Source organism: Saccostrea cucullata, unplaced genomic scaffold (genome assembly GCF_032062105.1).
Source record: "Saccostrea cucullata isolate Sc308-1 unplaced genomic scaffold, CSIRO_AGI_Scuc_v1 ctg99, whole genome shotgun sequence".
NCBI lineage: Eukaryota > Metazoa > Mollusca > Bivalvia > Ostreida > Ostreidae > Saccostrea > Saccostrea cuccullata.
In genome coordinates, this window is record NW_026939269.1 from 623869 (window position 1) to 638554 (window position 14686).

Here is a 14686-nt window from a genome sequence, read left to right on the forward strand (position 1 = left end):
GAAGAAATATTTTATAACTCATGAGTTTATTTATGAAGAAAAAGTAAGTCACGTGATTTTCGCTCACGCGTTGGCTCCATTTTGGATTGAGACGGCGAAACGTTGACCTACCGACAGAGAGAAAAGAAAACTAAAACGGAAGAAAATTACATTTATCGAGTGTAAGCAGATACTGTTTGGTCCTTTGCTCATTAGATACAATACTTTACCTTAAATTTTTTATTTTGAAGGTACGATACGCTTCTCATGTTTCAGCCTGCAACACTCAGATCCAGGAAAATCACTACAGTATATTTAGCTATATAGCTGAATTTACCTTTATAGCTTTACTTACCTTTATAATATGTTAGACGGTGTGACCGTTAGTGAGGGCGGAGCCGTGAAGAGAAAATTTCTACATTTTATTGTTTAACAAGTTTATCTTTTAAAAAGATAGGTGAGCTAGCGCCGTAGCATTTTTTAAACACAGAAAGGAAGATCCGTGATCAAGTGATTTATTTTGCTGAATTCTTTAATTTTTATCAAGGCTGGAGAGTAAAGATATTATTGTTCTGTGAGGCGTATTTTATAGACACAAAGGTTAAGAAATAAGGGGGGGGGGGGGGGGGGTGACCTATTCGAGTTTTGGCGCAACGGAACATATATAACCTTTACTGGAGAGGGGGGGGGGGGGGGGGGGGGGGGGAAGATGCCAATTGAGACATTGCATGTATGAGCTGATTTAAAGAAGAGAATTTCTTGGCAATGTAGCAAAGAAAATACATGGGAGCTGAAAGGAATATAGAAAATAGCTCAAAGTGCATGTCGTGTACCAAAGAGTCCAGAGAGTTTGGAACGCATGTGAAGTAGCTTAATTGGTCTTTTGGGTCATATTTGTCAAGATATGTAAGGTTAAAAGCCATACACATCAGAATTTTTTAAACACAAATGATGGATTTATTCGTTATTTTTAGTGTAAATTTTTGCTTGTTTCTGGTATTTGTAAGATTGGCTGAATTGACCAATCAGAAATTAGAATCTATCTTTGATTATGCTTAGATGTAAAAAAAACAAAACAAAAAACAACCTCCCTTGTCATTGTTTAGAACAATCAGATCAGACCCCCCAGAATTTGAAATATTAGAAATATGGAGTTATCTTTAAAGTGTAAGTTACACAATGAATAAACAGTTATTTCATGCTACAACATGATACAACGAAATTGTTATCGTACGGTCTATCTGTAGTAGTTTTTCACAGTTTTCCCAGAATGCACGACCATGGCGGCCGAGCATGCGTATTCAAGGAATTTGGACTAACGTAGTTGCTAGCGCTCGAGAGCGCTAGCAATAATAAATTAGCTGATCAGTTAAATTCTGAAATTGTCAGTGCATATACCTAAAGCAATGGGTTCACTTCATACAGGTCTATGGTAGTGTCAGAAAATCTTAAAAAGAACTCAGTTCTCTTGAAAAAAAAATGGCTTAATAAATCTGAAAACTAAGATATTTCATTATGAGATGAATGGTTGTCTAGCCAGAGCACTTAAAGTTGAAGAACATCTTGGGAAAAAAGAGGAGCATGGATTGGACCAGTATTGGATTCAACATACTGGGCCCAAGAAATGTGAGACACTCGGTCCAACGACACCTCAAACTTTAATAGTTATACACATAACAGTAAACTTGTTCTAAAATAGATCAATTCATAAACTTTTTCTGAGCATCAATCCTTTTCTTTCACTTCTTGATTTATATGCTTATTTAACAACACTTATCTAGAGACATTGAGTCATTTCTCAACTGGTATTACTCCCATTCCATGGTTATGATGTCATCTAAAGTAAGAACAATATTGTCAAGACCAGATCAGAAGACAAACTTGGAACCCAAACTACAGACAGATGATCTACTTCTTAGATGAATCTAATCATCAGACCAACATTTGACTGTGACTACAATGTAGCAAAATGGTTGAAAATATAAAAGCATCACACCTTATATAAGAAAAAAAAAATGGAAACTAAAGGATGCATGATCAGGGACATTTAATACTATGTCCCTGTTGTGATATATCTTTTTTTCTGTTTATTTATTTCTTTTTATTTTACATTATTGGTAACCAGTGGTTTTCTTTATTTTAATGAAAAATGTCTATTTCACCTTTCAATTTTAAAAAAAACAAATCTGATTTAAATAGTCTTTAGAATTTTCTAGATCTAACACAATCGTATAGAAAACAGTTATATATCTGTGGGAAAAACGTTGAAATTAAAAGTTTTTTCTGGTATCTTTATCATAAATAGTTAATTATATAATTTCAAGACCAACACTTGTGAATAATATAATAGGGTACACTTTTGATAAGTTATGAATAGAATATTTTATCGATGTCAAACAAAGATTCTGAATATTTGCTTCATGTTTTTAATAGATAAGCACATGTATTAGGATTGAAAACTATACTTATATGCTTGATGTGTATTAAATTTGAGTATTGTAGTGTACAAATAGGTATACATTAACAGCATGCACTGCACTTTGAAGTTGTATAACTTTGTGGATATTTTCATGCATTTACTGAAAGATGTATGTAGACTGAACAACTACCCCAGACTGTACATTATACACTGTTTAACTTATTTTTTCCTGCTTTAATTTAGGCTTTATATGTTATTCCAATTGTCAAAAAAATCTTTTTGAATTTTTTAAATGCATACATCATATTAGATTTTTCTTTTGATAGTGATCTTTATAAGAAACTGAAATTTTGTCATTTGAAAAACTTTATAAAATAAAATATTAAATTTTAAAAAATCACAACAAAAATGAGAATCAGACTTCCATAGATTGGCTAAATATTTATGTATACATGTACAAGTAGATATTCATAAATAATTTGGATACCTTAAAAAAAGGAAAAGAAAAAAAGAAATCCACACACTCTTATTGAGTCTCCTGAGACTCAATAAATGATATTTTATTTTAACACTTTTAAAACATTTTTAACTGTTCAAAAAATTATACTGTACTGTCAAAAAAAATTCTATATTTCTAGCTTGGTATGTATTGAAAAGTATAATCCTGAAGACATTTATTATTCGCAGATTTTATTTAACAAATATTCTTGTGAAAGGGGCCACATGTAGATCCGCTCCTCCATAGTGCAGACGACAGCGCTGCCTTCAGGGAAATTCTGACCAATCAAATGCCGTTTTACTTGTTAGCGCGAACTATAAATAAATCTAAACGTCTAAAACGAAAGTAGGAAGGGTTTGATTACTAATGGATTTGATTTTGAGTAAAAAACAAATACTACACATTATCCTTGGATTGAATGTTTTTTACTTTGATGAAAGTCTCATCAACAACGAGAATTTGCGCGTGGATGAAATCGACGCCATTTGTGCCGACGCCATATTGTCGCCAAGAATCTCAGTTCCATAGGTATTGTAAATGAGGAATCAGGACAACTCGCCCCCAAGACAACTCGCCCCCAACACCTGTTAAGACAACTCGCCCCCAGTTTAGGACAACTCGCCCCCACTCAGGACAGCTCGCCCCCACTGTAGAGACAACTCGCCCCCATTATATTTCATTGTGTATTGCAAGGAAAAAACGACATATATTATTCACTAAAATATATTTTAAATGCAAAATTAATTTATGATTTATAATTGATATTTATTATAAGTAAAATAAAATTAATATTTACGATTGTGTGTGTAATATGTTGTTATTTGTTTGGGTTTTTTCATATATAAAGTAAATACAATATATGTATGAAATATTTATTATTTCCTTAGACTTTTTTCTTATGAAATAAAGCAAAAAATGCATTATATTGTTTTAAAATTATATCTGTAGAATATGTCTAGGTAAATCAAGTACAGCGTTCTAAGTTGAACAATCTTAATTATTTAATGACATATTAATGATATTCCATTGACATCGGCTTATGAAAACTGAAATGAAAACATCAGGCAGAATTTTAATGAAACCACACGTAATTTGGAACTTCAAAGTGATGATCAATTAGGACAAGCAAGCCAAGAAAATTATGTATATTTAGTTGACCAAAAATTGGCTTGTCCAAGCTCCAAAGCAGCTTTAAAGTAATGAAGAATTAGAGCATGCAAGCCTCGAAAATTACGTATATACAGTTGATAAAAAAAAAAATGGTGTATCCAAGCTCCGAAGCAACTTAAAACCTTAAAGTGATGAAGAATTCAAGAAAGCTTGAGTTGGAAACAAATAATTTAAAATATAAAATCACATTCAAATAATTCAATAAAAAAATATATTTAATATTATATAAAAAATAAACATTTTAATTTCATAGAAAAAAATTATATTAATCGTATCTTCTCCTTTTTTAAGCGCAATGTTATAGGCATAAATGACAGCATAAATGCAAATATTGATGAATTTAATCTAAAACATATTTCTTTTTCAGGCATCTCACGTGAGGAGAGGAGTACAATTTTTTAGCGTAACTGACACCAGAAACATTTAAAATAAAAATAAATATCGAAATAATATGAAAATATATATATTAAATAAAAAATATATACATTTATATAAAAAATATCGCCCCCAATTTGCTTTCTTAAAGCTGGGGGCGAGTTATCTTAACCTGGGGGCGAGTTGTCCTAAATTGGGGGCGAGTTGTCCTGAAAAGGTGGCGAGTTGTCTTGGGGGCGACTTGTCTTGGGGGCGAGTTGTCCAGCATTCGTAAATGACATATAGTTTTCAATAGATTTCTTTTATTTTTCATATACATACGTGTTACCTATAGGGAGAGCTTCGCTCTCACGGGCCCTTCGGGCCCGTGAGAGGGCTCCGCCCTCTAATATAGCTTTATTTAGCTATTTCAGAGTAAATTTCTGTTTTAAGGAAAGCAGACAAGAAGTCGCATAATGTCATTAATGAGGCAGTATTAGGCCTAGTTTTCAACATTGAAATGGACTGAAAGTGAAAACAATTCACCAAAAACCCACTTTTAAAAATATTTCTCCTTTTGTGCAATTGCAATCAAAGATCTAAAAGTTTTGGGGCTATGTATAACAGTTAATCTGTGATTAAGCAGCTACTTTAACAAAGAAAAGCAGTTTTGGTCAACAAGGTAATTGATTTGTAATAGTTCAGCAGGTTAGGGTATGAGGTTTATAAACAAAATCTCTGTGGACCTTACAACAAATTTTTATTTCAAAGCGGCATATTTGTCAATTGAAGTGGTCAATTTGGCCGGTTCTTAGGGAAAACACTGGTGAGGGACAGCTATCCAAACAATAGAAATGCCTTTTTTGGTTAAAAAGTGTTTAAAAGAGGCAATGTTTTTACTATCTATGCCCTAGGTTGTTTTTATCAAACCTTTTTACAAAGATATCAGCCATAATTTTCATGCGACTTTTTGTCTGCTTTTCATAAAACAGAAACTTGTTCTAAAATAGCTAAATAAAGCAATATTACATAGGTAAAAAAAGCTATATAGGTAAATTAAGCTATGTAGCTAAATATAGTGTTTTCCTGGACCTGACACTTTTGGCATGCTCTGTGTATATTTCTTTGCATGAAGATACATAAAAGTGGCTTTCAAATTAATTAATTGTTTGATTGTTGGTTTAACATTATCACTTGTTGGGTTTTGATTCAGTTCGATAAGCCATAGTATTTTGCCATAATTTTGGACTGATTTTCAAATAGATGCGGTCTTCTAGTCCTTTAATTTTATTTGATCATTAGGATTCAGGTAAAGAAATTGATTTAGTCAATGCCAACTATTTCAGTTTTCAGGGAACTGATATGAATACAATTTGTTAGATTTTAATAGAAAAGGCCAATTGTGTTGTGTATAATTTACAGAATATTTTGTTCCTTGCAGATGTCTCGATACAGGGACAATAACTTGGAAGGAAAAATTTATGTTGGGGACTTGAGTCGTGATGCTTGTGAGAAGGACTTGGAGAGAGCATTTGAATATTATGGCAGACTGAGAAATGTTTGGGTTGCACGCAATCCAGCAGGGTTTGCCTTCGTGGAATATGAAGATCCAAGAGATGCTGATGATGCAGTGAGAGGGATGGACGGAACGTAAGCCTTTGTAACTTATAAAACAGGACTTGAATGTTCTTGATTTCAAATTAGTTTTGTCCTGTGTAGTAAATTGGGTATAGTAAAGAAATCATATTGTGGAAGTTAAGAAAAATGTTTTAAAATTTCCTATGTAATGTTTATTAATCAATATAGCGTGGATTTTTAGAACAAAAGAAATTAAAATGCATGAACTGAATAAGACGGACGAGGTGGTGATTCACACCTTAATTGAACACCAGTGTTAACAGGAGTTTGTGTGTCCTTTTGCTCATAAGAGAGCCTTTTTAACTATGTTTTTAGTACCCTCCACATCTGAAATAACAGGAGCCAACATTCAAGTAGCTAAGTGTTTTTTTTATTTCCAGATCAATATGTGGATCCCGAGTTCGAGTAGAACACTCTACAGGGAAAGTTCGACCCAAACCGTGGTTACGTGGAGGTCGACCCCCAAGGTCAGGTGGAGGAGGGGGAGGTCGTCGACCTTTTCATCCAGATGACAAGTGTTATGAGTGTGGTGGGAGAGGTCACTACGCATATGACTGTACCCGCAGAGGGAGGTCCAATAGGGGGTCCAGAAGATCCAGGTAACTAAGGGTCAAGATTTGTGCAAGTTATAGATTTTTTTTTCAGTGATTACAAGGGGGAAATAATGGAGCAAGTCTTAAGAAACAGACATTTGATAATTATCATATTATATGCTCAAGGACATTTTAGGTTAGATGCATTGGAACCATGCATAAAAAAACTCAAGGACAATTTTTTTTTATATGAAATACTTGAATAGCCTTATTGTACAATATATGCATGTTTCATATTTTAATTGCACATAGCATTCGAATTTTAACAGCTTTTTATATAAAAAAATAAGTGCCAATAATAACACAGATCTTCACTAATGCATTGCAGACATCCTCATGAACCATTGGCAAATGATCTAGACTGCCTCGGTTTTCAAGTTAGATTGCAACATACAATGTCTGAGCTCAACCGCACCCTCTCTTAGAAGTGCTCAGAATCTTCAAGTTCACAGCCCCTTTTTCAACTTGAAAACACAAAATTGTAGCTTCCCCTGTCTCGGAAATGATTAAGTCATCCCTGCCATTGTCCATCACGGCCCATCTGAGAATCTTCACCTCAGCTGATCATGATGACAAGAATTGCATTCATCACAACAGTCTATCATGGTTTGATCAGATTTGAGAATAGATTCACACCCTGCTTTGGACACCTGATCGTCCTGGCCGGTTAAAGTTGTTAGATATCTCCTCACAATCGACAGTCATTGGCCAATTAGATCAGAGAATAGATTTACTTCTTCCTCTTCACAACATCTACCTTTGACCAATCAGATTTGAGAGTAGATTCACATCAGATCTCAACACACCAGACCACTATGGGCCAATCAATTTTGAGAGAATAGATATACCTCTTCAGATCAGCCAATAAGATTTGAAGGTAGACTGAGTCACCACCTGATTCTCCCCCTTCAGACTCTTCTTGATCTTTCTGCATTTTGATAACTTGTTGACAACAAATGGGTATGTTATTCTTCATTGAATGCATTTTACTTTTTCAGTTTCAGAAGGTATGGTGGTTTTTTGTACAAGTATTGCACAAATTGAAGCATAAAATTAAAGGAAAAAAGGGGGGGTTGACATTAACTATTGTTTGATCACCCAATGAAATGACTATGTTGAACACAGTTGATTTGGGGGAATCAAATGAAACATTAAAATCATTAGAAATAGTTTTAATTAATGCAGATTTTAATTTTTTAAAGGGACACACTTTTGTTGTTTAAGGAAAAATTTAAGGTTTGAGGAGTCAATTTTTGGTTGATGATGATTGAGTTATAAGATATTGGAATTTTGATGTTTCATGAAGGAAATGAATTTGGGATTTTTCATACCAGAAAAAGAAACAATGAAAATGTATGCTCCTTAAAATTCTCAATGTGTTTATGGGTATAAATGTAAAAACTAAGAATTAATGTCGTGAAATTGAAATAATCCAGGAGTTTCATGAGATTGTGCAATTTAGAGTTCTGGATTTAAAACAGTTCATGTAAACAGAAGGCAAAAAAGAGATCCCCAACTTCAGAATGCACAAAAAAAAAAAAATTACAAGTGAATTCTCATGATCAACAAAAGTTAATGTCTATCTCTTAAATATTTTAAAACGTATATTGCTTGAATAATTTTGTACACAACTGTTTAAGAAGTATTGAAATAAACATAAAAAAAAATAGTGGCCCATTTTACAGAAGATTTTACAACTAAGACCAAAAACTTTTGTTAAGTATTAAACTTTGCAAAAGTGGTGTCTGTTTAAAATCTCTAGCGTAAAAATATCTATCTGTATTCCTTTTAAAAACATAAAAAAACTTTTTTAATCGTATTTAAATTAAAAAGTTATAAACAGAACCAAATTTTGGTCTTTGTTGTAAGTTCATTTGTAAATCGGACTCCTGTATCCTATCCAAATGAAAGATTTTTCAGTCAGTGCCACTCAAAATTGAAGATCCCACCATGCCAATCCCCTTCTTTTGTTTCTTATTACAGATAAGAGTTTTTATTGAGGTCTCCAGTTGAGTGTAGTTGATATAGTTATTAACATTTTAGTAAATGAACTGCTGTTGGCCTCATTACAGATCGCGGTCCAGATCCCGATCCCGATCTCCACGGAGACGTAGTTATTCCCGATCTCGCAGTAGGAGTGTCAGCAGACCCAGGTACCGCACCAGAAGTAGGACAAAGAGCAGGTCAGTGTGAGGTCCTCATTACAGTCATGAAGCAGTACTGTAGAATTATCACTGCTTATTATCTTATTGTATAAAGTTTAGTTTAACATTTTACGTAAATTTACCTAAGGATTATATTATCTTGGAACTTCAGATGAAAAAATGTGTTTTAAAAAGCATTTGTAATAGAAATTTTCTTTAAAAATATTGTTTGAAATGATTATATAGTAGTGAGATCATGAAATAAATGTTAGAGATCTTTTGATTGAGTTTCAAGTGGACTACAGCGTTAGATACTTGAATAAGTTGAATTAGGGAATAACTATCTTCTAATTTGGTATTTGCGACCATTAATGCTGATTTAACAGTCGCAAACTTACTTTTACCGGCGACGCATAAGCTGAAAGAATTTCCATTTTAATGCAATCATTGCATTTTGTTTGTTGTTAACATCTTATTTTGTTAAATTTTGTCACATGAAATGTGTCACGGGGCATTGTCTTTTTGTGTCGCCCTGTTATGATGTCGCAATGAAAAGCTTTCTGTCTCATTAATGCTTGTTTTACTGCTTCATACATCAGTGCACTAGCCAGTCAAAACGTTTTTTACAAAACAATTGCATTAGAATGTAGAATTAAATGTGAAACTGCTTATTTTGGTTACAGGTCCTCTTCCCCACCAAGAAGGCGCACCAGGAGCGTCAGTAGGGAGGGAAGCTCTAAGCACGACGAGCGCTAGAATTCCAGACTCCAGTCATGTTCTGTCCATGCAAGACTGACTTTTTGTGACCACTTTTGTGACATTTTCAGACATGGCACATTGATTTGAACACAAGAAAACCATGACTTTTTTGTTACACATCATCAACTTTACAGCAAATGTTTGATGAAATATCTTTGTGCATTGATGTTTTATTCATTTTTCTCCCATGTTTTGTTGAATTCATACATACACCCTCTTTTTTTTTATGTAACTTCAATTTGATGTGTCCAGTGTATTTCTTGCAAAAATATTTTAACAACAATATATCCATGTAACTCTTGCATAAGTTGTTAATATGCAAGAATATCAATAATTTTGAGTGACTAACAGACAAGAGTATCATCTGAACTGAAAATCATCATTATGTTCATCATGTTAGAATATCTAGACTGAATATTACTTGAATATTTCAAAGAAAGGTTTACATTTCCAGTTAGGAATTTAAAGCCTTTGTTTTACAGAATGTTTTATATGAAATTGTAATAAACGTGTATAAAAAATTTCAGCAATGTTTGTGTTTTATAAGATCAGAGGAAAGATAACCATAACCCTAATGAAGCATGCTGTGGGAATAAAAAAATATCTCAAACTTAATGACCCTTGCTATACAGAGATGAACAGAAATCTCCTTTTTCTGTGATCGAAATTTGTCCATTGTCGTCATAAACGTTAAACATTTTCATGTAAGTTATGTTAGACATGCAAAAATATCGTTAAAAATCTTTTCAAGAGCAGCAAAGCCTTGATTGGTCATATTTATATGGAAGCGTCCTTACGAGGTGTAGATATATAAGTTTGTTCAAATCATGACTCCCACGGGTAGAGTGGGACCACAATGGGGGATGAAAGTTTTACAAAGAAATAATTATAGGAAAATATCTTTAAAAATCTTCTCAAGAACGGCAAAGCCGTATTTGATCATATTTATATGGAAGCATTCTTAGTTGGTGTAGATTCAAGTTTGTTCACATTATGACCCACGAGGGTCGGGTGGGGCCACAATTAAATGATTAAAGTTTAACATAGGAATACATATGGAAAATCTTTAAAACTCTTCTTTATAAGAACAGCAAAGGCATGATTTAATAGTCATATTTATATGGAAGCACCCTCAGATAGTGTAGATTCAAGTTTGTTCAAATCATGACCCAGGGGTGGGATGGGGGATCGAAGTTTTACATAGACATACGTATATAGGAAAATATCCATAAAAATCTCATGAACCGCAAAGCCATGATTGGTCATATTTATATGGAAGCATCGTCAGTTGGTTTAGATTCAAGAATGTTAAAATCATCAATGGGGGTTGGGCAAGGCTGCAATGGATGATTGAAGTTTTACATAGGAATACATAGGGAAATTCTTTAAAACTCTTCTTTCTAAGAACAGCAAAGGCATGATTAAGTCATATTTATATGGAAGCATCCTCTGGTAGTGTTAATTCAAGTTTGTTCAACACAAGACCCCCGAGGGTAGGGTGGGCCACAATGGGGGATCAAATTTTTACAAAGGAACATGTATTAGGAAAAAAAATTTTTCTCAAGAACAGAGAAACCTTGATTAATCATTGATATGGAGGCATCCTTAAGTAGTGTAAAATCAAATTAGTTCAAATGAAGACCCCCAGGGGTAGGGATAGCCAACAATGGGTGTCATATTTTAGCAAATGAATAAGTAGGAAAAAATATTTTGCTCAAGAACGATCTTAAACTGATTAAGAGAACTAAATGGAGGCCAAATTAAACATTTGGGTTTGAAACACTCATGTGTTGCCTGTTTGGCAACTCAAAGTTTTCAAATGTATGTCAAACTGGCCTAACAGCCTCAAGGAAATAGTATGGGAATTGATTTCAACAAAACTACTGGCGGCGGAAAAGATTTTTTAAAAAGTTTGTACAAGAACAATTTGAAAAAAGAAATACATTAATATTATCACAAAAGGTCCAGTCTTGCAAAATATACATCGACTATTGCTTCCACACTTTTTGATTACAAGAAAATTTTACAGGGCCTGGATATCGAATATCTGAAACATAATCCTCTATCGTGTTTATATTCTTCTTCACCATATAACTAAAGTCCTGCTGGACACGTTATTACAAGTGATGTAATTTTAGTTAATAATGAGGACCTTATATCAATGATTTTAAAATGTCCAAAACATAGGGAACCCTGATCCTTCAACTGGCGACTGAATATCTTAAATATTATGGATTCTATAGAAGATTACGCCAGGTGATGGGCCATATATGAAAAAGAAGACGACACTTTGTCAGAATGGATGAAATGTATCAGATCTATGTTACGATTGCGTATTAAAAGATTGAGGAGCTATATGAAAACTATCTATCCTTCTGTATTCAGAAGTGACAAAAATTAGAGAGATTACATGATTAGTATGTACTGGTCCCGATGACAAAGCAGGTAACAACATTGTCTTCGTTTGTAAGGCTCATTATATAAATTGTATTTTAGAAGAACTTGGCTTTAATTCTACAAGTGGTAATCCAACTTACACCCAGTGTTCCCTTTCTAAAGAAAAAATTTTTCAAAGTCATATGTCAGTTCTGAATATTTTTAAGATCCCCCAAAACCCTAAATAAATTTGAACTACCATGTCTATATTGGATTCCGAAACTTCACAAAAACCATTACAAACAAAGATACAAAGCGGGTTCCAGTAAATGCTCAACCAAGTCTCTCTCTTTACTCCTCACTAAGATATCAACTGTTGTGAAGGAGAAACTTCAAGAGTACTTTGCAACGGTATATATTCAAGAAGTGGTGTAAATCAGATGTGGATACTTAAAAATTCCAAGGAACTTTTGGACAATTTGAAATCACAAGGTTTTACCAAAATCAACAGCTTAAAAACTTACGTCTTTTCAACTTTATATACACAACCATTCCCCACGATAAATTAAAGCCCAGGCTTTTTGATATCATTGATAGCTGCTTTTTCGATAAAAATGGGACTCGTGAATTTACTTACCTTGTCACTGGTCATTTGCAAAATTATTGTGTTAAAAAACATTCTGATTGTACACGCAAGTACTCTGAAATTGACATCAGAAAGATGCTTTTCAGTATCAATACCGGTTTGGCAGTTAGGCCATTCCAAGTTTTTTCTCTGTTTAGCGTCCACCCATATTTCAAGAACCTAGCTACCTATTCGCAAAAAACACACAAGTCAAAAAGAAAAAATAAAACACATATTTTATAGTATTAAGAATGACATAATTCAAGAGATATTATTTATCCATTTTTCATAAATAAACTTATTTTCTTGAGCAAAATCAAGGTATTAAATATTGAAACTATTCAAATTATGAAATATTATAAAAATATTTAGAGATATTGCCGAAAATCACAATTTTTGACCTGAATGATTAATTTTCGGACTCCTGATTCTGTTTTTTTTTTCTGACATGGCATGGGGTTTCAAAAACCAAGGCGCACGCGGACGCTAAACATAGAAAAAACTTGGAATGGCCTTACTATGCTTTTATTTTTTTCCGATTCAAAAGTAACGTGTGCAGTGTAGGAATGTCCGAGGCCAGTTGTTTTCTTCATCAGCATTATTTCATTTTTGATAGTTGTGATTAAGTGCATGTGTCTACTTAGATTGCCAAGGACATTGAGTTTTATTAGGTATGTACTGATCTACTAACGTATATTATTATTAACGAAGAGTACTTACTTTTTATTACTTGATTATGTCTGGTGTGGAAACAAACCCTGGACCACCAAATCTATTTAAACAAAACTTGCGTATAGCACATAATAATGTATGTAGTCTACTTTCAAAAATGGATGTTGTATCAGCTGAACTTTCTGAGTATGACATAATAGCTATATCTGAAACCCACTTAGATAACTCTATCAGTGATGAAGATATATTAATTACTGGGTATCATACCCCCCTTCGTAAAGATAGAAATCGTTTCGGAGATGGCATTGCTTTATACATTTCTAAGAGTATACACTTTTCAGAAAGAAAAGACCTAGACTCTAGAAATATGGAGATTCTCTGGTCTGAAGTAGTAGTAAATAATAATAAATTACTTGTGGGTGTTATTTATAGGCCCCCTAACTCAAAGGCAGAATATTGGGATCATTTTCTGTATAACCTACAGCAAGCTTTAGATTTTAATATTCCAATTTTATTATTAGGTGATTTTAATATCAATACTATGTCCAACCAAAGTAGACAATTTAAATTCTTGTTACAACGACTCAACCTAACAAATCTCATAGACAATGCTACTAACTTTACTGTGAGCACTGCCCAGACGTGTATTGATTTAATAATAACAAACAATACTTGTCTGATTAAAAAATCATGACATATCAGCACCTTTTTGCAGCTCTCATTGTGTTATTAGTGTTGAACTTAAATTCACTGTCCGCAAACAATATGCTTACAAAAGGGTAGTAAGAAATTATGAAAATGTAAATTTTACTGCACTAAACGAGGAATTAAGACAATTTGATTGGAACTCTATTTTGTATGATTCAAACAATATCAATGAAACATATTCTAATTTTGTCTCTTCATTAAACACTTGTATTGATAAACATATTCCTAAGAAAACCATTACCATCAGACCTAGAGATAAAGTATTCATGAATAATACCATACGGAAATTAACGAGGAGACGAAATAGGACACACTATAAAGCAAAGCATACAGACAATCCACTACATCGGCAGACATACAGAGAACTCAGAAATACAGTTATTGATGAAATTCGAAAATCCCGTGAAAAATATAACAAGAGAATATCCTCAATGATTGATAAATCAATCCCCCTGGAAAATGATGGAGATTTGTCAAGTCAATATCAAAATTAAATAAAAATTATGAACCTATACCATCACTAAAATCAAAAGGTAAACTTATCTTCCATCCAGTTGAGAAGGCTACAGTTCTTAATAAATATTTTGCACAAGTTTCATCTATTACAGATGAACCAGACATTCCTCTTCATGGTCCTGGTCCACCATTACAAAATACAGACACTTTATCTGAAATATTTCTCACTGAAAATGAAGTTTACGATCAATTATGTATCATTGACAGCAGTAAACCACCTGGTCCTTATGGCAT

At 33.2% G+C, this 14686-nt stretch overlaps 1 protein-coding gene across 2 annotated transcripts; it reads left to right on the top strand.

Moving 5' to 3' along the window:
• Window positions 1-56: 56 nt before the first annotated feature.
• On the top strand, window positions 57-10081 carry LOC134252700 (serine/arginine-rich splicing factor 7-like). 2 transcript variants are annotated; one of them, XR_009989007.1, is made up of 5 exons: window positions 57-161; window positions 5863-6071; window positions 6440-6658; window positions 6981-7612; window positions 8725-8835. XR_009989007.1 is itself a non-coding variant. In XM_062735206.1 (5 exons), exons 2-5 carry the CDS (start codon window positions 5863-5865, stop codon window positions 9550-9552), a joined length of 612 nt encoding a protein of 203 aa, XP_062591190.1. In that variant the 5' UTR covers window positions 57-161; the 3' UTR covers window positions 9553-10081. The 2 variants fall into 2 exon arrangements, 1 of the variants encoding a protein (XP_062591190.1); XM_062735206.1 differs by lacking the exon at window positions 6981-7612 and adding an exon at window positions 9480-10081.
• The last annotated feature ends 4605 nt before the right edge of the window (window positions 10082-14686 follow it).

Bases quoted from the DNA above. Each gene is read 5' to 3' on its own strand.
- LOC134252700 (XM_062735206.1), top strand. From the start codon at position 5,863: ATGTCTCGATACAGGGACAATAACTTGGAAGGAAAAATTTATGTTGGG. The intron at 6,072-6,439 runs GTAAGCCTTTGT...TTTTATTTCCAG, and splicing joins GTGAGAGGGATGGACGGAAC to ATCAATATGTGGATCCCGAG. The intron at 8,836-9,479 runs GTCAGTGTGAGG...TTTTGGTTACAG, and splicing joins AGAAGTAGGACAAAGAGCAG to GTCCTCTTCCCCACCAAGAA.